The sequence below is a fragment of the Odocoileus virginianus genome, chromosome 12 (assembly GCF_023699985.2).
Source record: "Odocoileus virginianus isolate 20LAN1187 ecotype Illinois chromosome 12, Ovbor_1.2, whole genome shotgun sequence".
NCBI lineage: Eukaryota > Metazoa > Chordata > Mammalia > Artiodactyla > Cervidae > Odocoileus > Odocoileus virginianus.
This window is the reverse complement of record NC_069685.1, coordinates 56346059-56370883: the sequence shown is the minus strand read 5'-3', so window position 1 is coordinate 56370883 and position 24825 is coordinate 56346059. Positions and strand designations below refer to the sequence as shown.

The following is a 24825-nucleotide window of genomic DNA, read 5'->3' as shown; positions in this document are numbered from 1 at the left end:
AAAAGGCCAGAGCCACATTTTGGAAAATCGTAAAATTACACATTCCAAGGTTTAATACTCCAAAGATCTGATGCAGAGTCCTAAGAAAACCTCGATGCTGGGTTATTGATGCAAACAGGACTTAAGCATCTCCAGCTTCTCTTGGTCCTCATCACACTGTAAAGAAATTCCAAAGCCAGGATCAAAACTTCATGCTGGTCATGATAAATGCTTCGGATTTAATCTCTGTGTTTATTTTCGTGATGGTTTGGTTTCTATCTTTTTATTGGGAGCCTGATAACTGATCAACAGCAAACACATCTGTCCCAGCCGAGTCCTGCTTATCTTCCACAGTTGGGGGAATGGGCTGCAGTCAAAGGTCAAGTCCTTGATGAGATGAGTCCACGGCTCGATTTTAGAAAGCTGCATACGGGTGGTCAATTATACTTCAAATGTCTGAAACCCAGCTGAGTCCCTTGGATAACAGTAAAGCTCTTCCTGATTCTGACCACCAATCACCACACCACACTGTGAAAAACCCTAGTGCCTGGCGTGTTTCCGGATGTTGTTGATTCTGGATAAAATGGCTTTAATGATGAATCCAGGATACAGATTTTAGGGCACTGAGTTACGTCTCTTGACTCACTGTCTACATGACCTTGGGCAAACCCCTATACCATTCCAATCTCAATTCTTGTTTGTATTATACATGGGCTGCTAATGTTCTAAGTCACTTCAGTCGTGTCCAACTCTTTAAGACCTCATGGACTGTAGCCCACCAGGCTCCTCTGTCCATGGGATTCTCCAGGCAAGAATACTGGAGTGGGTTGCTATTCCCTTCTCTAGGGGATCTTCCCAACCCAGGGATCAAACCTGAGTCTCCGGTGGCTCCTGCATCAAAGGCAGATTCTTTACCACTGAGTGGTCGAGGAAACCCATTATACATGGGGATGATACATAAATTTTATGTGAAGGAATTGAGATAATAATAGAGCAGTCTAGTTTCTATTTTCCTTGTACTTAAGCTAAGTATTCAAATCTTATCTGCCCAAGTAATACAATTCTACTCTCTTTCCCCTCTTGGAAGACTGGATAGATGGCTCTGTGAAGGTCGTCCAATACTGGAAGGTACTTGGGTGAACTCCAGAGCTAGGAAACTCACAGAACTAATTTCAAATCTCTGATCCCATTGAGCAAACATTATCATCACTGCCAAACGGGTCACTTCCCTTGCTGATGGAGTTCATTCAGATGAAAGATTGTGGGGGAGTCTTCACAGATAAAGACACTGGAGGCAGAGAGATAAAATGCCACTCCTTAACTGAGTGACCTTTTCCAAGTCAGAAGTAGAACTCTAATTCAGGCCTTATGCCTCTGAACAGTGCTCTTTCTGATAGATGGCCCCAGCCCTTCAGCCTTCAGGAAACCCACTGTGTTCCGAGACTATGAAAAGGTTGTAACCTTGATCTTTGGATGGATGGGTGGATGGATTGATGGACAGATAGATAGATGCAAGGACAGATGGATAAATAGATGGGTGGATGGATGAATAGATGGATGGGTTGATGGATGGGTGGACAGACGAATGGATAGATGGATGGACAGATACATAGAAGGACAGATGGATGAATGGATGGGTGGGTGGATAAACAGATGGATGGGTGGATGGATGAATAGATGGATGGGTGGATGAATGGATGGACAGATAGATATATGGAAGGACAGATGGATGAATGGATGGGTGGGTGGAGGAATAGATGGATGGATGGACAGACAGATGGATAGATGGTTGGATGAATGGGTGGACTGGTGTGTATGTGTTTGTCCCCATGTTGTTAGCTCTTAACCTTAAAGTAAAAAGAACTTGGATGGTACTGTGGGAAGATTGGGAATCAAAAGACTCCAGTTCAAATCTCAGTGAGCCACTATCCAAAACCATGGGATGTACTGACTTGCTTGCTATCAGTCTCCCCCAGTGAGAATACAAGCTTCCTGGGAATAGAGACCTTTGCCATCTCTCTCCCCTTATCTTCAGCATACAGCACAGTGCCCAGTACAAAGTAAGTGTGCCGTTAATATTTACTTGATGACTGCAGCCTGGATCGGCCACTCACCAGCCACAGAACCTTGGGAATCTACCCCAAGCTCTTATGCCTCTATTTGCCTCCTATTTGCCAAGGGGGTGGAAGGCATCTCCTGTGACTCAAAGACTACAGGGAGACTCCAGTGAAGGAAAGGGTGTGGGATTGCTCTAAAAACCAAGGAGGCTGAGGAAATGCAAAGCCCTTGACGGTACCCAGTTCCTCTCCCCTTTGTATCCAGTGCAGTATCCAGTGCAGTAACTGGCTTTGCTAAAACCTTTATTTGGGTCGCCTCTGGTTTCCAGTGGTTGGGGAGGGCTGTCAGGGTGGGAAGGAGAGAGAAAGACAGACAAGTGGTCTCCCAGGCCCGGGTGGACTGGATGTGATGGAGTGGCGTTGATAAAACACTTTCCCAGCTTTTTAGCCCCTCCCATCAGGAGAGATAGTTTGGAGACAGCTGGGTCCAAACACAAGGGGCCCCCTGGCCAGCCTGGTCCTTTGACATTTCTCTGGGGCTGCCTCCTGGGCCGGTTGGAAAGGAGACAGACAATGAGGGGAAGTCAGATAGTGGGGCAGGCAGGGGCCGGGGTGGGGGACAAGCCACCCATGGAGTTATCACTTAACGGGAGTCCCAAACTGGAAGGAAACCTCGGCTGATTCCTTATCGCTTTACAATGGAGGCTGATGATGAATTGCTTTTTGTCGTCTCCAAGGCAGGCAGGCAGGACAGATGGAGCTTGGCTGGAATGTTCTCTGTCCCCGGGAGCTGTCTTTTGGAGGTGGAGGGAGGCAAGAGGGGCAGAGGTTTCTGCAAAGCTAAAATGAGCCTTGCACCCCAAGTGCACAGACCTCAGAATGAATCAGGGGGTGGAGCTGCCTACTCACTGGGTGACTCTGTACCAGTTACTCCATCTCTCTGAGCCTCAGGGTCCACATCTGTCAAAGAGGGGGCAATCCTTCACCTTGTTATCTGCAACCAGTCATGACGTCTTGACTCCTCCAACATCTCCAGCTCTTCTCCACACTCCTTGGTCTGAGCCATCACCATCTCACACACCTTGGAGCCTACAATAGCCTATGAACCATCCCTGGCATCAATTCGATCCCAGCAAAGGGACTGCCTCAAAACAAAGCCAGAATCACATCCCTCATGGGTTCAAACTCCTGCAAAGGCCACCCGTCAGTGTTAAGATAAAATCCAAACCCTTCAAAGTGGCTCACAAGGGCTGGTGTTGTGCTGGTCCCTGCCTTCCTCAGCAGCCTTCTCTTCCATCACTCTTCCCTGCTCTGTGCGCAAACCATGCTGGTCTTATGTCCACTGTCCCAGTAAGAGGGGGCTCCCCATTTTTCGAGGGTCTGCACACATGCTCTTCTCTATGCCTAGACACCCACTTGACTCCCCAGTCTCATATCTGACACCCACTCTCCACAGACCTCAACTGAAATTCTTCCCTGATGCCCTACTCTAGATCCAATTACCCACTTTGTTGTTTTTATTTTTAATAACTTTCAAAAAACATTTATTTATTTGGCTGTGTCTGATCTTAGTTATAGCATGGTGCCCAGACTCAGCTGCCTCGTGGCACACAGGATCTCAGTTTCCCAACCAGGTATTGAACTCACGTCCCCTGCATTGGAAGTGTGGATTCTCAACCGCTGGGCCACCAGGGAAGTCCCCCACTTTGCTTTCTGTTAGCACTTTGTGCATCTCCTTCATAGCATTCGATCGCCACTGCCATCAAACAAGTCAATAACGAGTCACATTAATGTCTGCACTGCTTGCAGTGGTGTGCATTTCCCAAAGTCAGGACAGCAGTGAGCTCACTTTCAGTAGGGGACTTATAGGTACCAGGCTCTCACACGCCCGTACCTATCTCACAATCCCGGGTTCACAGGGATGATCTCATTTCATCTCATAACAACCCTGCAGCAAAAGCACCATTGTCCTCCCCATTCTGCAGAAAAGCTGGCTGAGGCTCAGAAAGCTGAAGCAAGTTACCCACCATCACGCTGCTGGGGAGTATCAGCTGCTGGGAGAGACTGCAGTGGACCAGCCACTGACTCCAGCTTCCCCAGGGGCCACCTCAAGTCAAACCCAAGTTCATGCGAGGATCTCAGCAAAGTACCATGTGCAGGACGACCACTCCCATCACCCAAAGGGGTTCATCAGCCTTGCATTCAAAGCCTTCCTCCTGTATCCTCCAGGAGTGCATTTCCAAGGATGCTGCTATCAATATCGAACCTAAAACAGCACGCTGATTCTTTGTAACTACCCCCTCTTCTTCTTGGTCTGGCATCAATTTAATCGAAAGAACTCTTTAATCCAAACCTGTGAGCTCTTCAGCAACGAACAGGACCCAATCCCAAGAGTAGAATCTCTAGTGGATGATGAAATTTGGAGACTGCAGCTCATAGGTAAAGGTCATGAAGACAGGAAGGGTGGTGGTTCATAGTCGAGGCAGAGTCTGCAGGCCAGGCGTGGGTTCAAACTCTGCCTTTAAGAACCATCAGTTTGGACTTCCCTGGTGGTCCAGTGGTTGAGAGTCCGACTGCCAATGCAGGGGTCATAGGTTCGATCCCTGGTCTGGGAAGATTCCACATGCCACAGCTACTGAGCCTGTGCGCTAGAGCCTGGGAGACTCAACTACTGAGCCTGCGTGTGGCAACTACTGCACCTGAGTGCCCTAGAGCCCGTGCTCCACAGCGAGAAGCCACCACAATGAAACCCCACGCACCGCAGCTAGAGAGTAGCCCACACGCAGCAATGAAGTCCCAATGCAGCCAAAATAAATAAGTAACTAAAAATAAATAAAACATTTTAAAAAGTAGCTTTAAAAAAAAGAACCATCAGTGAAGTAAGTCAGAAAGAAAAATACCAATCCAGTATATTAATGCATTTATATGGAATTTAGAAAGATGGTAACAATGACCCAATATGTGAGACAGCAAAAGAGACAGATGTAAAGAACAGACTTTTGGACTCTGTGGGAGAAGGCGAGGGTGGGATGATTTGAGAGAACAGCATTGAAACATGTATATTACCATATGTGAAATAGATCACCAGTTCAAGCTCGATGCACGAGAGAGGGCACTCAAAGTCGGTGCACTGGGACAACCCTGAAGGAGGGGATGGGGAGGGAGGTGGGAGGGGGGTTCAGGATGGGGGACAGAAGTACACCTGTGGCTGATTCATGTCAATGTATGGCAAAAACCACTACAATATTGTAAAGTAATTAGTCTCCAATTAAAATAAATTAATTAATTAAGAGAAAAAAAAGAACCATCAGCTCACAGTTTTCCCTTAGGTTCCCCATTTGTAAAATGGGTTTATATAACAGTGCCTACTTAATAATGTTCCTGAAAAGGTTGTGGCCTGGAACCTCGGCAGGGCTCCCTGAAATATAATATGAAACAGCACCTCTACACCGGGACCTGTGTGCTACAGGACATTCTTAACCCCTGCTTGTGCCTGAAAGGCATATTGCAGGCATCTGGGCTCCAGCCCATCCGGCAGCGGGCGTGCTGGGAGTCGGGCCAGGGGGCCTGATGAGCTGATGCTGCTCAGGCCTCCCAGATCCAAAGAGTTTGGATGGGCTTCAGGTAAGTCTGGAAAGCCCAGTCTCCCCGGGTCAGCTCCCCAGCCCCAGGTTTGGACCCATGACAGCGTTTCCCTCTTTCAAAACGTGACTTTGGTAAATGTCAAATAGCCAAACTGTGTTCCTGTTCTCATGTCAAAAGAGAAGGTCCAGGCACCACTGGACTTTGAAAGGCGTCGTGTTGGCTGATGGGGCTTTGAGATCCAACAGGGAGCACTCGGAAGACAGGGCCACGGACCATCTGGAGCAAAACAGGGCTGGTATTAATTCGACCCAGTGCTGATTTCATAGCCTCTTCACACCAAGCCGAGGAGACAGGTCCAATCTACAGGCTCCAATCTACAGAGGTTTGTTGTGAGGTTTAGAGGCATTGACTAAGTAACTTGCCCCTAATCATAAACATGTGAAAATGTCAAAGATCGGATTTATCTCACTAGTCTGACTCTGAAAATCACAGGCGTAAGCAAGAGGTTGCACAGTCTCCTCCCCTTATGTCTGTCTTCCCGAACCTTCACCTAAATGAGCAGCCTTCTCTTTACTGCCTCCTGGGATTCACTTAGCTTCCACCCATGGGGTGCTCACCAAGCACCAACTGCTCTCAGAAACTCAGCACTATTTGCAAAGTGACAAACTGATGCCCAGAGAGGCTAGGACACCCGCCTGAGCTCATCCAGGACGTTGGTGGCAGAGCTGAGACTCAAATCTGTTTCCCTGGCCCCACTGCCCACATCCACACCTTCGATTCGGCCTTGGAAAATGTGCCACCAGAAATTTCCTGCCTTAACTTCCCCTCTGGACTCAGAGAGCTTAGGAGGAAGTCATCCATTTCTCATTAGGCAAAGGAAATGATGAGATGTCTCAGACAACAGCCTAGGAGATTTAAAGAGGGGATGCACAGGAGACAAAATCTATCATGATTTTCTTTACTCCCTCTCCACCTTGGTTTTTTTTTTTTTTTTTTTTTTTTTTTTGGTATTGATCTGGAAAAGAAAGAAGAGCTCAGAATCCACTTGGAAAAAACCTTGCTCAAGGACTAAAGAGCACATCAAATTCCAAGGAAGTTCCCTGGAGTGTAGGTTGTAGGCTTATAATACAACCAAGACTCTGAAAGCATACTCCCTGACTACCCTTGACAACATAAACTTGGCTTTATCCTTTTGGGGTAATATTTCCTTTTCAGCAGCTAAAAAGAATGAGGCTGTTCTAGGATCATGAAAAGACATCTACAGTGTATGCTAGTGTAGAGCACCGGAAACTCTACTCAATATTATGTAACAACCTAAATAGGAAAAGAATTTGAAAAGGAATCAAAACATGTATATGCATGACTGATTCACTCTACTGTACACCTTAAACTAACACAACATTGTTCATTAACTATGAAAGTGAAAATCACTCAGTCTTGTCTGACTCTTTGCTACCCCACGGACTATACAGTCCATGGAACTCTCCAGGCCAGAATACTGCAGTGCGTAGCCTTTCCCTTCTCCAGGGGATCTTCCCAAACGAGGAACTGAACCCAGGTCTCTCGCATTGCAGGCAGATTCTTTACCAGCTGAGCCACCAGGGAAGCCCTTTCATTAACTATATTCCGATATAAAATAAAAAGTTAAAAAAAATACAATATATTCTAAAATTTTAAGAAATACAAGTTGCAAAACAGGTACAGTATGATATCAACAATTAAAAGTAAAAGCAAAACTCTGTATTTGTGTGTATGTGCAAGTGTAAATAAATAAATGCATCTGGACATTTCAAATAAGCTTTCCCCAAGGAAGGGGCTAGAACTTGGCAGAGATGTGACAAAGGAATCTAGCTGTACCAGAATGGTCTGACTCTCTTACAGTCTCTCGGTCCCTCAGTGCACTTGCTTACATTTTAAAAATACATATACATGTAGTTAGGTGGATTTCCTTTTTTCAAGGGAAAGAAGAAGAAAAGAAAGTGGCCAGGTGGGCAGGGCAGTCGCACTCACCTTTCCTCTTGGTGCAATGGTAAATTTGACTGTGCTCCTGGGGCAGCGGGTACGGGTTCGGTGGGGGCAGGAGGTCCTGGGAGGGGCCAGACACACCATTCTCACACTGGTACTGGGACCCCAAGTTGGATGAGGCGGACAGAGCTCGAGGCTCACTGCTGAAAGGACTGTGGTTGGAGGCCACTTTCTGTCTCACTGTGCTCCTGGGAACCACGGGATATTCTTTACTAAAAGGGAGAAGATACAAAATAACATTGATCAGTGGCATGATCGAGATCTCTTCATTGTCTGAACCACAGGGTCAAAGCATCCACTGGGGGAAAAAAATCACAGAATAAGAAACAAAGGGATCTTTGATGAATGGAGAGATACAGTTATACTCAAGAGCATCCTATGTCAGGGACATATACATTTAGTCACCATCTTTCCATGTCTTACACTTCAGGCAAGTAGGTTCATGAACAGTTCTATACATATGCCGAAAGGTAAATGAGCACCCCCAGTTCAGAATTCCTCCTAAAAATCAACAAACACATGTCAGTTGAAATATTTCACCCTATTCTAGATGTCTTTGAATTCCCTAATTCAAATGCTAGAGAGCTGAGAAGTCACTGAGACTTAACTTCTTGATCTCCATCTTTAAAATGGGGCTGTGGTTTTTCCCTAACATTAGTCAAGAATGGCAGCTGATCACCTAGGGCAGTCACAGAAAAATCTAGGTCACCCCAATCTGAAGAGTTTACTGCCTGTGCCTTAGAATTTCCTTTTGAGTTGCTGTACTTGTTGCCTCTGACAATACTTAACTTCTCTGTCCCTTGGTTTCCCACCTGTCAAAAATGGATAATAAACAAAATCTAGGTTCAAAGGATTGTTGAGAGAAGAAATGAGTTAATACATGTGAAAGCCTTACAGCGGCGTTTGTCACAACAAACGACAGCCATCAGCAGGACAGTCACAGTTTTGGAAACACAGTGCGGGGGAGGTGGGTGGCAGGAAGAGGAAAAGAAAGAGGACAGAGGAGATAGAGAACAGAGCATGTGATCTAAGGAGAGGCAGATCCAGAGTCAGGTCTCATTCTCCACCAGTGGACCACAGCCTTTCTAAACCTCAGCTTAAGATGCCATATGGATCACAGCCTTTCTAAACCTCAGCATACAGTGAGTGCCACATGGAGAGCCTCTAACGAAGTGCTCAAAATCTGGTCCCTCATACTCTTTTCTTATTATTTTTATTTATTTATTTATTGGCTGTGCCGGGTCTTCGCTGCTGCATGGGCTTTCTCTAGTCGCAGCGAGCGGGGGCTACTTTGGTTGTGGTGCATGGGCTTCTCATTGCAGTGGCTTCTCCTGCTGCAGAGAATGGGCTCTGGGTGCATAGGCTTCAGTAGTTGTGGCGCATGGGCTAAGCTGCTCCACGGCATGTGGAATCCTCCCAGACCAGGCATCGAACCCATGTCTCCTGCATTGGTATGTGGATTCTTCACCACTGGACCACCAGGGAAACTCTTGGTCCCTCACACTCTTATGATAGGTCCCCCCACATTCCCTTCCCTTTAGCTTTCAGGTATTCCTATTTTTGTCCTCATAAGAGCTCAGACAATTCAACAGAAACCTGTCCTGGAAAGGAGGAAAGTGGAGCTGAGGATCACCAAGAGCCCCAAAGGAAACCAGGTGAGTAAAGGAGGGATATTTGCAGAGAAGCTCAAAGGTAAAAGGAAGAACTGACAGAAATATCCAGGCTGTTAAAGAAGAGAACAGTCCAACCCATAACACTCTCACATCCACTAAGGGAAAAGGGTTGCCAGTGTTTGGGATCAGAAAAGATATCTTGTGCAGGACAGTAACTATTACAGCATGGATAAGGTGATCTGCCCATCTTTTCTGGAAGGCAATATGATATCACCTTTTTTTTTTGGCCACACCACCAACTTGCAAGATCTTAGTTTCCAGACCACAGATTCAACCCAGGGCCATGGGAGTGAAATCACTGAGTCCTAACCACCTGATCACCACGGAATTCCTGATATCATTCATTTTTGAAATTTTTAATAAAGTGGACCAAGCAATCCCATTACTATGGATTTTCCTAAGAAGGTAAGTATGAGGATTTTTTTCCACTGCATTGTCTATGAAAGTGAAAGTATTCAGTTGCTCGGTCACATCTGACTCTTTGCGACCCCATGGAAGCCCGTCCTGGCTCCTCTATCCATGGTATTCTCCAGGCAAGAAGACTGGACTGGGTTGCCATTTCCTTCTCCAGAACAAAGGGAAGAAACTGGAAACAATCTAAATCCCCTCATTAATGGCTGAGTCAACTTTGACAGAGCTAGATGATGGAATATTCATGCAACCTTTGGAAATAATAAGCTGCCTGTTTATGAATAAATTCATAAATCTTTGCAAGATAAAAGAAGTTAAAGAGGTAGGATATAACATGATCTAAATTATGAAATAGATCCCAGTGGGTCCCTCCAGAAGCTGGGGTTATGGGAGAACTTTTAGATCAACTTATTACTTTTTTGCAGGCTTTCCTCATGGCTCAGTGGTAAAGAACCCACCTGCCAATGCAGGAGACTCGGGTTCCACCCCTGGGTCGGGAAGACACCCTGGAGAAGGAAATGGCACCCCACTCCAGTATTCTTGCCTAGGAAATCCCATGGACAGAGAAGACTGGTGGGCTATAGTCCACAGGGTTGCAAAAGAGTTGGACACAACTGAGCTACTAACAACATTACTTTTTGCACATCTGCACTGTTTGACTCTTTTTACAGTAAGCATTTATGAAGTTTCTGGAGAAGGAAATGGCAACCCACTCCAGTATTCTTGCCTGGAGAATCCCATGGATGAGGAGCGTGGCAGGCTACAGTCCATGGGGTCACAAAAGTCGGACATGACGTAGTAACTAAACCACCACCAGCATTTATGAAGTTTAGATGAATATTCCCATGTTGAAAATAACAATTATTACAATTGTTAATAGCATATTATATAAATTATTAACATAATTTTAATTACAACAGAGCAGGAGGACTAGTCTAGGAGGGATACACACAAAATAAAGGAAGTGCTCGCAGTCTCCTGGACGACAACATGCGACCCTCCAGGTTCTCCATTCATCCTCCCCATGTCCCCCACCCTCCACACCACCTTGGGCAACGAAAGGCAATGGAAACAGAGGTGAAATTCACAGGGGAAGACCTTCCTTGGCTGGAAAGCAAAATGAAAATGAAGTAGAAGATATTCAAAGTTTCCCCCACATTTCTCCCAAGAGGGGTCCCTGGGAGTGAGAGGACAAAAGAGGATTTGAATCTGATCTCGTCATCTGTGGATCCAGAAAAGCTGCTACTTCTGGGGAAATTCCATTCTAATTTTTTTAACATTTTAAGAAAGTGCTTCCTTGTCCTTTTTTTTTTTTTTGGCCCCGCAGCATGTGGGATCTTAGTTCCCGAACCAGGGATGGAAGTTTTGCCCCCTGAAGTGGGAGCACAGGATCTTAACCACTGGACCACCAGGAAAGTCTTGAAATGTCCATTTTCCACACAATATCTTTCATTGGGTCCTCCACCCCACTCAGCCTGTAGCACCCCTAGTCCAATATCCTTGCTAACTCAGTGAGCTAGGATAAAGCAGGTCACCTGCAAAACGAGCAAGTAAAGAGATGATCAGGAGAAACCACAGCAGCCAGCCCTGAGTCCCCCAGACACCTTACCTTCACTGATAACCCACTCACTGGACTCTGATTTTTATTTGAGTATCTAAGAATCAGGGTACAGTGGGAAGAAGAAAGATATTAGATTCAGGCAAAAGTGCATTCTGTATCAGACCTACCATCTTAACAGCTGTGTGATCTTAGACAAGACACTCGATCTCTCTGAGCATCAGTTATCTCTCAAGATCGTTGAAATTATCCAACAACATACTCTAGAAAATGTCTGGCACATAGTAGAAGCTGTTATAACCGCCGTTACAAGATGACTCGCGCTTCCAGCTCATAAAATTTCTCGGGAGGGAGCCGTGCCATAAGCCTGTCTCCTGAACGTGGAGGTCTCAACTTTGGGGAAAAACTTAGGGGTGTAAACTTGGATTTTCAAAATGATGTCTTTATTTTCAGTAATCCCGAATTGGAATTCAGTATTTCTTTCTGTGATGGGTGTCGGCAGCAAGCCACAGTTGAGTTAGCAGCCCTAGCGACTGTCATCAACAGAAACAAAATAACTCCCCATCTTGCTGCAGCTGCACAGGTCTCCAGACACCGCTTATGCTCATGATGACTTCAAAATTACAGTCATTTTCGATCTGCTACTGGGTCCCCATTACTTAAGACATTTATGAAGTGCATATGTTACTATGTCGCCATTTAGAAAAGAGTCTGATCACTCTGTGTTAATATAATGGGTTTCCTTGGCAATCGGTGCATCTTCTTTTACACATTTAATCAGAGTCTTCTGAGAAGGGATCCCTAAGCTTCCCCAGACTGCCAGAGGAGCCCAAGGCCCTAACCAAGATAAGAAGCCCTCTGTAGAAGAAATATGAATCAGGAAATCCTGAACTTAGCTGTGATGTTTGTTTTGCTGTGAACCAACCATTCTTTACCTTACTCCATTTTTAAATAAATTCTTTGCCTAAACGAGCTTTGCCTTACTCTGAGTAATAACAGCCATGACATTAACGGGTTTGTGGTGCAAGGTCCTCTACTGCAATTAAAATAAAAATACTTACCTAATTGAATTTTTTAAAAGTACACCTGAAATTATCCCACGTACAAAGAGCACAACGCCTAGCACATTTTGAAGGATGCTGCATTCACCCCCTTCATCCTCTCTGTGACCCTCTGAAGCGGGGACTGCTCTTAGCCCCATTTTACAGATTAGAAAACCGAGGCCAAGGGAGATGAAATAACTTGCCCAGGGTCCCAGAACTAGAAAGAGGCACCATCAGAATTCTAACCCAACTGTCTCCAAATTACTTCTAGACAATTTCCTACTGACCTCTTTCCATTTTTAAAACATAATATGCTTTTAGGGGTGCAGGGGTTTGGAGCCTCAGACTCCCCTCTCATTTCACCCACCTCTCAGGGGTGTGACAGTCTCTCACTCTGGGCCCCTGCCTTTGTTTGTCATCACAAAGCATGTCAGAGGAACCAGACAGGGGACAACAGAGTGTCTGCCAAGTTTCCATGAGGTTACAGACACCCTCATGACACCCTGGGGTCTCCTAGCCCAGCTTTCCTGTGGACTGTGTCATTTCAGAACCAAAGCTGGAGCCATACTGAGCAGCTCCACTGCTCAGACTCTCCCCCTGGGGCCAGGAGGCTGAAAGGAATGAAATTAGCTTTATAGTTCTCGCTTGGCGGCTGAAGCTACGTAATGGAAAAAAAAAAAAAAAAGAAGAAGAAGAAGAAGAAAAATCATTATAATAATAAAACAAAAATGTCAAATCTCACTGGCAATTCAATTTAGATCTTGCTTAGTTCGAGTACTGGGCTGTCAGAGATCCAACAGGGAAGGGGAAGTCTCTTTTTATTTTGATATTCTTAATGGGGATGGTTACTTTTTTAATTAAAGAAAATAACTCTTAAAAAATGTTGGCTGAGGGAATTTACAAGAGAATGTATCAATGGACTCCGTGGAATTCTCCCTTTCGGCACTGCCAGATTGCAAAACTACCCTCTGGAAAAGCCAAATCCTGCTTTTGATTACTAACACTCACAGAAGTGGGAAAGGCATATTATGTCAATAACCACTTGTCCCTCTCAGTATGTTTCTCTCTGAGGAGCTTGAAACATCAGCCCCAACAGCAACCACGCATGTCTCCCCTGCTGTCTGCAATACAACATCCCCAAATCCACCTGGCAGGTGTCAGAATCGACACAGGGAAGAGCAGAGTGACCTCTCAGTCAGGATGGGGTTACAGAGACAAAGAGGAGAAAATGGTCCCAATAAACACCATTTGGGGTCATTTCTCTTTTTCTGACCATGCCACGTGGCTTGTGGGATCTTAGTTCCCCAACCACGGATTGAACTGGGTCCTCAACAGTGAAAGCACAGAGTACTAACCACTGGACCACCAGGAAATTCCCAGGATCATTCTTCCTGGGCTCATCAACGCACGAGTCAAAGGAACTTGTGAGCAGCAACACAGCAAAGGCCTCTAAAGTCCCCGTGAGGAGAAGATGACCTATTTTCCTCTACATCATTCAAGTATACAGGCAGCATCATTCAAGAATACAGGCAGCAGAGAATTAAAGGGACAGCTGAAAAGCCCTCATGGGTCTGGGAAGACAGCAGCAACTGGGGGCTATTGTTTTCACCAATATCATCATTATCAGCATGACCATTCTCACCATCACCATGTTCCTCATCCTCATCTTGCTCCTTATCATTTACATTGTTTGTTTTTTTGTGTGTGTGCATCCTATTGTTCCAGCCACTGTTGCTCTTTTTTAATCACTCAGTCACGTCCGACTCTTTTGCAACCCTATGGACTGTAGCCCACCAGGCTCCTCTGTCCATGGGGATTCTCCAAGCAAGAACACTGGAGTGGGTTGCCATTCTCTTCTCCAGGGGCTCTTCCCAACCCAGGGATCGAACCCGCATCTCCTGCTGTGCAGGTGGATTCTTTACCACCGGGTCACAGGGACAGCTCTCCAGCCACTGCACTGGTTGACTTACACGCTTTCCCTCATTTGATCCTGGCAAGAACCCCGTTTCATCCATATGATGACATTTACTTTAGAGACAGAAAAAAGAAATGAGACGCAGAGAGGTTGAACAACTTGCCCCAGATCACCCAGCTAAGAAGAGGTAAAGCTGAGCTGCACCCGGGGTCAGTGCTATTCCAAAGCTTTTCCCAACTTACACTTGATAATAGGCAATTGTTGCTTTCCCATCGCTGCTAGGGCAACATGACACTTCTGTCGCACAGAGCATCTTTGAGGCTACCAGAGTTAGGTATTGGTTTTATCAGGTAACATCAACCTCTACCGATCCAACTGTCCATCATTCCTGCTTTACCAAAAGTCAAATCCCACTGCACTCGGCTGACACAGACACAATCTGCCCAGTCTGGACACCAACCAGGGACCCGAGTACCCCAGTTTACCCTGGGTATCAGGGCCACCAACCAGCTTCCCCCGGCTCCACCACTCTCTCACATTCTATTCCACGTGAGCGGATGCAATGAATGACGCCATTGTCGCCGGGTCTGGGTTGTAAAACATTACAAGGGAATATTGAAATCCACAGCCAAACGGCATCGCAGCCGGCCGCCAGCTAACGAAGAGCCCTGAGAATGTTTTCCACTGCAGCCGACTGAATTGGCCTTTTCACGGGAGCAGGTGGCAGGGGCGCTGGGGTGCTGAGGAGGGGGTGAGTTTCTGTTGTTGTTTTCCCCTGGCGATGCTTACTCAGTTTCTGGCAGCCTTTCTCCAACGACTAAGGCAGTGCACTGGGGCAAGGCTGGGGCCTGTAAAATCTGTTCTCGCAAGCAAGTTCCTCCTCTCGCTAGCACTTTAATCTGCGATCAGAATGAAAAGAGGACACTCCCCCCATCCCACGAGAGCCTTCCCAATTTATTAACTTTCTGATAAGCTTGGGGAAATGATTCTAATCTAACATGTGTGGACCCTCAAGGGATGCGGGCAGTTCACCCCAAGCGGGATTTTAGCTCAGCAAATAATAATCGCTCCCATCATCCTCATCTACAAAGTGCTTGACGGCCATTTTATGACTCAGGTCTCACCCCACCAACAAGGTGGAGAAAAGCACTGAATTCCAGCTGCTCCATCTTGCTGGTCAGGCCAGGGGGACACAAAGAAGTGACATGAATTCCCACCATTGATTCTAACAGGGCCGTCTGCTGTGAGCAGCACCAAGAATCTCAAATGTTGGGGCTTCCCTGGCGGTCCAGTAGTTAAGACTCTGCTCTTCCACAGCAGGGGGCACGGGTTCAATCCCTGGTCAGGGAACTAAGATCCCACATGCTATATGCTGTGACCAAAAAAAGAGGAAGAAACTCAAAGACAATGCCCTCACTGGCCAAGAGCACCCAGCATTCATGACAACTTTGGTGGGCGACCTTGGGGTTCCCTCATTAAATCTCTATGTAACTTCATATCAGGGTACTCATTTCCAGTTGTGACTCTGAAGTCAGGTTGTGTGGATGTGCCTGTCTTTGATGGTACACAGCCACCAATTTGGCCACTGCGGGGCTGGCTAAGTTCTTCCCTTCTCTGAACCTCCGTCTCTTCTCTGTAAAATGGGAATAGTCAGACTTATCCCCTTCTTGGTGGTCAAACAATACAATGCTTGGAAAGGCTTGGCATATATTTTGACACATTGCTCCACAAACCCCAGCTTAGAAACCACATGATTTTGAAGCAGACATTCTTACCTTGCAAGGGCTTCACCTGATTTATGAATTTCATTCCCCATGCCATCCCAAATACCAGATCATTAGAGCTTGTCAGTTCCTCTAGGGAGAAATCCATACTCGCATCTGCTACTCAAAAGGGGTCCCAGGATCTCTAGTTCTCCCCAGGAGGAAAAAGCCTCATGCAAAAGGGTAAACAGTGTATGGTTTCCTTTATATAAAATTCTGTAACAGACAAACCTAACCGACAGTTTTTTTTTTTTAATCAGAATATTGATTGTTTGTGGTGGGGAGGTAGAAGAGGAATAAATGGGAAGGGACATGAGGGAACTCTCTGGGTGGAGGAATGCTTTATATTATGAAAAGGACTTGGGTTGCACAGGTATATACATTTGTCAAGAAGTGAATGGTGCACTTAATGTCTTTGCATTTCACAGTATGTAGACTTTACCTGAAATAGAGAATCATGAACAGAGACTGAATCTGCATTAATGGCACGCCTGCTAAAGAATACAAGGATGAAAGTCCTCACAAATGCAACCAAGTGTGAAATACACCCCCCCAAAAAAATGGGGGAGGGGAGGGATGCTCCAAGAGGGAGGTGATATATGTATAATTATAGCTGATTTGCATTGTCATATGGCAGAAACCAATACAAACAATGTAAAGCAATTTTATTCCAATTAAAAAGTAAATTAAAAAAAATAAGATGGTAGATGGATGGGTGGATTGGTGAATGGGTAGACTGGTGGATAGTTAAATGTATGTATGCATTGATGGATGAATAGATAAACAGATGGGTTGGTGGATGGGTGAATAGATAGATCAGTGGATGGATATGTGATAGAGCAAATATATAGCCAGATTAATTGTAGAACCTAATCAGTGGGTATATGGGTGATCACCATGCAATTCTTCCATGTTTTCTATATATCTCACATTTTTCATAATACAATACTGGGACACATTCTCGGGACTTCTAATGTTCAGCCAAAGTTGGCCACCAAGTACAGAAATGGGTTCCTTTTTATAAAACAGCTCAGTCCATGAGCTCCATTTCCAGAAGGTAAGGTCACACATTATTTTCTACAAGTCTTTGCTCATTTTGTAGGGCCAAGAAATTATCCAGGGGTGACCAGGGGACCCCTCCATCAAATAACTTGAAAAAGCACAGTTTTGGACCCTATCCCGAGAGCCACTGATTCAGAACCTCTAAGGGTGAGACCCAGAAATCTGCTTTTTTCACCAGCCTCCCCACCCCCAGCTAACTGTGATGTCTGACAAAAGCTTGAGAAACAATGCTTACGGGGGATTTGCCCTCAGACACTGTCCTTGAAGAGCAGGTTCAATGAGGGAGCAGAGGGGTGGGTACGGTGTTGAAGGTGAATGATGGACAATCAGGACCAAGATGAGACCTCTCAGGACAAACTTCCATTGACAACTTAGGCTGGCTTGGCCTCCCAAACATAAAGAGCCTTCTTGTTTTACATAAATTCACACTTTCCTGGGGGAAGCCACAGGCACAGCCATAAGTACAGCAAGGAGTGGGGAGTTAATGTCATCTCCAGGATGTTCGCTGTCCTGGAGATCACATCTCATTAACTGAACATCCCCATGGGATGTCCAGCCCTGGTGCCTCAGACAACAAAGAACCCGCCTGCCAATGCAGGAGACATAAGAGACACGAGTTCGATCCCTGAGTCGTTAAGATCCCCTGGAGGAGGGCATGGCAACCCACTCCAGTATTCCTGCCTAGAGAATCCCCATGGACAGAGGAGCCTGGTGGGCTACAGACCATGGGGTCGCAAAGAGTCGGACACGACTGAGCGACTAAGCACATCAGCTTGAGAATACAAGAGCGCTGAGCCTTCTTTTTGAAAAATGACCATTTGAAGTTAGGAGCTGAATAGTCATTTAAAATTAGGAAGGCAGGGGCAGGGGGGGTTGCTGGAGAAGAAGGGATGGCTCTAGTGGAAGGATTTTAACCTTTTTTTAAAAAGGTTCTAAAATTTTTTTTTTAATACTTATTTATTTATTTGGCTGTGCCGGGTCTTAGTTGCAGTACTCAGGATCTAGTTTCCCGGCCAGGGATCAAACTCAGGCCCCCTGCACTGGGATCACAGAATCTTAGCCCCTGGACCACCAGGAAAGTCCTGGGTTTTAACCTTTTAAGGATCCCAGACCCTACAAATTCCTCAAAATTGCTTGACATTTTTTTCTTCTATTTATATAGTGTGAGTTTTTCAGAGTTCCTTGCTTTAACTGGATTTTCCAAAGGGATCCTATATACTGATTAAGAAGCCTAACCCTCAAGGAGGAAGAAGAGGAGGCGGCGACCTGCCCTACAGAGGCAGGGGACAATGATCTGTTTCTCACGTGGGTGGGCAGAGATGTCCCCAGCCTGGGGCTGATAAAACCTACTTGCTCCACCTGGGACAACCTGGGCTCCTGGCTCTCCTATCTGCTCTCTGGTTGCTGTTCTTTTTCAGCCGCTCAGTCGTGTCCAATTCGTCACAGTCTCATGGACTGCAGCACACCAGGCTTCCCTGTCCTTCACTATTTCCCAGAGTTTGCTCAAACTCATGTCCATTGAGTTGATGATGCCATCCAATCTCATCCTTTGTCGCCCCCTTCTCCTCCTGCCCTCAATCTTTCCCAGTATCATGGTCTTTTCCAATGAGTTGGCTCTTCACCTGATGTGAAGGGGCCAAAATATTGGAACTTTGCCATCAGTCCTTCCAGGCCAACCGGAGACTCCAGGGACCCCAGCTCTGGAGATCACTTCCTGCCAAGACATCGACAGGCCACGAGAAGACTGAGGAAGAAGAGGCAACCTTAATTCTCCCATGAAGAGCTCTGAAGCCGCTACCACTGGGCTCTGCCAGCCTCCCCATCGTGTGCCACAAATGCTTGTATGCCGGAAAGGCCAGGCATGACTCACAGCCGCACTGTGTGAATTAAAGCAAGAAGCACCCAAGGAAGCACTTTGCTGCTGCCTGTCCCTATTCTGGGGTTTGTCTTTCCAGAAAGACCAGGGGTAACCTGCCGGGGCAGACAGGCGATTCCTTCTATCCTGAAGATGCTCACCGCCAGGCATCTGCACCTCAACTGGGTGTTGACCTGGCCTCAGACTTCAAGAGGGAATGGATCCCATCTCCTCCTGACATGATCCAGGGTCACTCCAGCCCAGGGACAGTGCCAGCTGCTCCTAGACAAGCTGGAGCAGTGTTAAATCACCCAGGCACACTTTCCGACTTCCTTATGTCTAGAGGGAGGACCCCTGGCTCTCCCGGAATCTGAGCCCATTAGTGAGTCTTGTTCAACCCACAGAAAGTAGCAGAAGAGATGCTACGGGCTCCCAAGGTCTAGTGAGCAAAGGCCCTCCCAAGGTTCTCCAAGGACAGCCTGTCACCATGGAGGGAGTCCATGCTGGATGGGCCACATGCACACGCTCCAGGGGACCACCCAGCCAGGCTCCCAGCCAAAAGCCAGCGTCAACTGCGGTCATGCGGGTGCGCCATCTTGGACACCCAGCCTTGTCTGGCTGTCAGATACCTGCAGCCATCCCCACTAAAACCTGATGGCAATCAACACCTGCCCAGAGGCATCCTTCCCAACCCCCAGACCCTGAGCTAAACCCAAGTGCTTCCCTGGGGATTTCTGGCTTCCCCTTGTGCACAGTGACAGCGAGCGATGCCCGGCTTTTCCACTCTAAGCAGCATCTAGGGAGCATTACTGAGGGGGAGTAGGTTGTTAAGTGGACAAAATCTGGAGCACTGTGAGGGTCTCTGACCTCCTCATGGGAGAACCAAGGCTGTTTGTACGTCCTCCCCCTTGGGTGGGTGCAGAGGTGTCAGAAGTGAAGGGCTGGGGCTCTGGCTGTTCTGGATTCAGAATCGCATGCAGCAATGATGAGCCAGCTCAGAGTCCAGGGTTTCACAGCCGGTAGACGGGAAATTTAGGAATGGAGTCATTCATTGCATAGCAATAGTAATTAGGACACCCATATTACCTCACCTCATCCACGCAACAGCCCCAGAGGTAGGTGCTATAATTATCTTCCTTTTACAGATGAGCAGATAGAGCTGGGGAAACCCCAGGGCTCACTGGTGTGCTAGCCAAGACCCCAGCTCCAGAGCCTGCTTTAGCATCCGTGAACCCTGCCCCTCAGTGCATGGATTCACCTTTGCATCCTCAGGACCTGGCACAGAGTAAGCCCTGAAAGAATGGGTGTCCACTGAAGAAGAAAGCAACAGATCCAAAACTGAATAAATAAATGAGTCTCTGGGAGGGGGCTTCAGGACGGGGGACAGAAGTATACCTGTGGCTGATTCATGTCAGTGTATGGCAAAAACCACTACAGTATTGCAATTAGCCTCCAATTAAAATAAACTAATTTTAAAAAATAAAAATGAGTCTCCGGGCTGCAGTTTTCTTTTCTGCAAAAGCGGGGAGGTTATACCAGATGCCGCCCCCCAGGGTCCCTTCTACCGCTAGAACCCCGTGCTTCTAGGGATAGTGTTCCCTGTCACAGTACCATGGCAGCTGGCTTTCAGAGATCTTTAGAGTCTGACACCTTCTCCAGAGCCCAAAACGGGTGAATCCCTGCACACTCCTCCGATCCAACCCAGAAAGCTCTTCCTCTCAACAGATTCAAATCCCATTCACAGGACTTCTCTGGTGGTCCACTGGTTAAGAATCCACCTTCCAATGCAGGAGATGTGGGGTTCAACCCCTGGTAGGGGAACTAAGATCCCACAAGCCACTCAACTCAGCCAAAAAAAAAACAAAAAAAACCTTAGGGAATCCCCTGGTGGTCCAGTGGTTAAAAATCCACCTTCCGATGCAGGAGACATGGGTTCGATTCCTGAGATGGGAACTAAGATCCCCACAAACCTCAGAGCAGCTAAGCCTGAGCACCTCAACCAGAGGGAAGCCTGAATGCTTCAGTGGAAATCCTGCAGCAACTAGGACCTGACACAGCTGAAAATAAAATAGAGTTACAAAATTAAAAAACAAGAGTAAGTTAAAAGGAAAAATCCCATGCATCCCACAAAACCTGACTCCCATCCTCTCGATAAAAGCACCTCCCCACACTCAGTGGCCGTCCTTGGCCCCATGGGACCTTTGGCTTCCAGGAAGTTCCCATTCAGCTTGACAGTGAAGTGCCCACGCTTTCTCACTGCTGCTGCTGCTAAGTCACTTCAGTTGTGTCTGACTCTGTGCAATCCCACAGACGGAAGCCCACCAGGCTCCCCCGTCCCTGGGATTCTCCAGGCAAGCGCTTTCTCATTAGGGTGAGCATTTAGGTGCATCTCCCAAATTTCAGTGGTTTGCATATCACCTTGACGATGTTGGCCAAATCTTCATACTAGCTCTTCTCCTATTTAGTTAGTGGGAAGATCCCCTGGAGATGGAAATGGCAACCCACTCCAGTATTCTTGCCTGGACAGTTCCATGGGCAGATAAGCCTGGTGGGCTACAGTCCATGGGGTCGCAAAGAGTATTTTCCCTAAATGACCAGCCTTAGCTTGCCTTCCCTTCTCCCTACCTCCTTCTTTCTTTTCCTTCTTCCCTTCTTTCCTTCAAACTTAGTCTTGGGGACTTCCCAGGTAGTCCAGTGGTTATGATTCTGTGTTTTGTGGGCATGAGTTCGATCCCTGGTCATGAAACTAAGATCCCAAATGCAGTGCAGCGCAGCCAAAGAAATAAGTAAATAAAAGAGAACTTAGTCTTCTTCTAAACAATACTGTCTATGAAATCAGCCTGATGTACCTGGTATCTGTGGGCACGCTCTAAAGTCATCTCATTCGCCACCAGGGGAGGGGGCACTGCAATTTGGGAAATATTGGTTTTTTAGGATAAGATGTTTTTTAAGCCACAGATTAACCTTTCCAAATAACCTTGGCACATATTTTAATCAGTCAGCTAGAGACAGGATTTGCAAAATGATTTTATTTTCTTCTTCCTGCTTTCCCTTCACTCTCCCATTTTCAGAATAAGCAGTTATCGCTTCTGTAACTAGAAACTATACATAAACGTCGGAAAATAACTAAGATACCCTCCGCATGTTCCAAACACAGATTGCTGGGTGAGGAGAGGGGAGGAGGGTACATGCCCAGACATTTGCCAAGCTAATCCAAAAGTTATTTACGTGGGATCACGGCAGAGTTAAGGTTCAACCCTCCATCACCCCACGCCCTCCCTCCCTCCGTTCCGATTGTTGGAATTAGAGGAAATTTCATTCCTCCCGCTTTGCTGCCTGAGCCAGCTGTCACCGGGTGTGTGGGGGACAGGAAACAGGATTACAAGATCAACAGTGAGCCCGCCGTTCCAGCCAGGCCGTTATCAGAGCCGTCTCCGGAGAGCCATCTTCCCCACTTGTCACTACCAACTGTGACCTGGGAGTTGGGACCACAGCCCAGACTCAATTCTGAACAAGGGCAAAACCAGGAGTAATGAGGAGTTCTCCCCAGCTCGGATCATATTTTGGAGCATGGACTAAGAACCAAGCACCCTTCAGGCATTCTCTCACATAGTCCTTACAAGAACCCCCAAAAGGGGAAGCTATCTTTATTTATGCCCATTTTACAGATGAGGATACTGAGACTCCCTGCAGTAACATCACTTGCCTGAGGTCACCTGCATACACACAGAGGACGGACGAAACCCAGGTTTGTCTGACTCCAAAGTCAGGCTCCTATTGGAGCCTCTCTGTTTTGTTCCTTCTCCCCACTAGGGGACAGCTCCAGAGAACTGGGTGGATGACCCTGTCCACTCTCCCAGCCTGGAGAGTGGTCAGTCCAACCCTCTGTTTCCCAATGCAACTCCTCACGTGGCCACAAAGACACACGTGGCTGGGAGGCTGAGAGTTTCAATCCAACATGTCAATCGCTGACCCCTACTGAGGACCAATTGCCTATCCTTCCTTCCATCTCCAGGTGCCTAGGTGGGAAGAAGCCCACAGCCAATGTGCAATAACCCTGGGGACTAGTGAGGGCAGACAGTTCAGACCTAAGCAGAGTCCTCTGCCTAAATAGCTCACCAGGCACGTGGTTCAGAGCTGTAGGAAGAGACTCCAGGATTGCTGACATGAGGGCTCTCAAACACTCGTCCGTCCCCCACTGTCTCTGCTTCCAGGCCTATCATCTGTCCAACCAGCTTCCAAAGTGTGGGGCCCCGGCCTGACACAGAAAAGCAGTGAGGGATCCTAGGAAGAGACACACCCAACCAGGCAGTCTGTGGCCAGAAGCAGCTCCCTGGAGCAAGGAACAGCTACAAGGGGAAATAGTTACAAGGAGGCTTTAGTGATGATGGGCAGGAGATGGAAGGGGAGGGGAAAAAGATGGAGCTTAGTTAGACCAACCATGGTGTTCATGGGGCCAAAAACAATGGATAGAAGACAGATTTGGAGCCACCCCTTCAGCTTGAATGAAAGGGAGGGGACTCCAGTGAGGAGCAAAGCTAGGGGGCGTGGCCAGGCTGATGGGAAGGGCGTGGTCAAACACAGCAAGGCGTCTGCACCTGACACAGAGGGCAATAGGAGTGTGTGAGGCTGTGAAGAAATGTGTTTTGTTTGTGCTGTACAAAGGTGTCTCTGGGCTTCCCTGGGTAGCTCAGCTGGTAAAGAATCCGCCTGCAATGCAGGAGACCCCAGTTCCATTCCTGGGTCGGGAAGATCCCTTGGAGAAGGAAATGGCAACCCACTCCGGTGTTCTTGCCTGGAAAATTCCATGGACAGAGGAGCCTGGCAGGCTAGAGTCCATGGGGTCACAAAGAGCTGGACACGACTGAGCGGCTAAGCACAGGGACAAGATGTCTTTGGCAGCTGCCTGGGACATGTCTGGGAGGGGAACAGAGCTGATGTCAGGCCTAAGGAGGCTAGGAGGCTGGGGCAGGTGAGGCTGCTGGTGGAAAGGCAGCCTGGATGGAAAAAGGAGGTGAACTGTGAGACATGATAAGGTGGTAGCATCTCCGACACCAGGTGACTGGGTAAGACTGAGAGGGCTACTTGCAATACCTTAAACCCATAATCCCACCTGCCCTGGACCTGGTGGAAAGGAGGGAAGAAGTAGTGGACGGAAAAAGCCCTTCTGTCCCCAGCTGCACAGCCTGGACCCCCACCTGCAGGATGACCAAGATGAGACTGTCCATCAGTGGCTAAGCTGCCATGATGACAAGATGACCATCAGGACAGGTTGGGGTTTAGACACTGTATAAACAAACACGTGGCTCCCTGAGCCTACAGCTGAAAATAGTTTGGCCTCTTTCACCTTCAAGTGATGTTTGTTATCAACTTTTCCACCCACCACAGGCTAAATTCAACTCCAACTTCCAAGGGAAGACACATAAAGCCAAAAATGTTTCTAAATAATAATTTAAGGACTTGGTTATTTTCACCACATAAAGCATCTTACAAGTCCACCATCATGAAAGAAACCAGTTATGAATGCAGGAATTCATGAGTCTAGTGTACCTGTTCCACCTGAAGTTAATCGCATATTTATTTTTTAAAAGCATGCAAAATTAGATCTGCTAAACCTGCTATCTGAAAAAGATTTCTACAGCATGTTATTTCCAAACCCAACGTTTAAACCACAAAGCTGTGGGACCTTTCTCTCCTTCTTCTTCTTGGGTCTCTTGTCCTCCTTTGAATGAGTACACGTGTCCATCCACCCAACCCTCCCTTTTCAGGTTTTCCAGAAAGGATAAGGATAAGCTTCCTAAATGACCTCATTTTATTTTGAAATGCTAAACCCACCAAAATGGGAAGAAAAAAATAACATTTCTTGGTCAAAATGATCGAGATGTATTTCAAATTCTCT

General features: G+C 47.0%; 1 protein-coding gene across 1 annotated transcript in view; it reads right to left on the bottom strand.

The window, feature by feature from the left end:
* The window catches only part of TBX5 (T-box transcription factor 5), a 49503-nt gene that overhangs the window by 5566 nt on the left and 19112 nt on the right, over positions 1-24825 (bottom strand). Inside the window, exon 7 of the mRNA XM_070475326.1 lies at positions 7632-7858. Coding sequence (XP_070331427.1) covers positions 7632-7858 — 227 coding nt within the window. The remainder of the gene's footprint in view (positions 1-7631; positions 7859-24825) is intronic.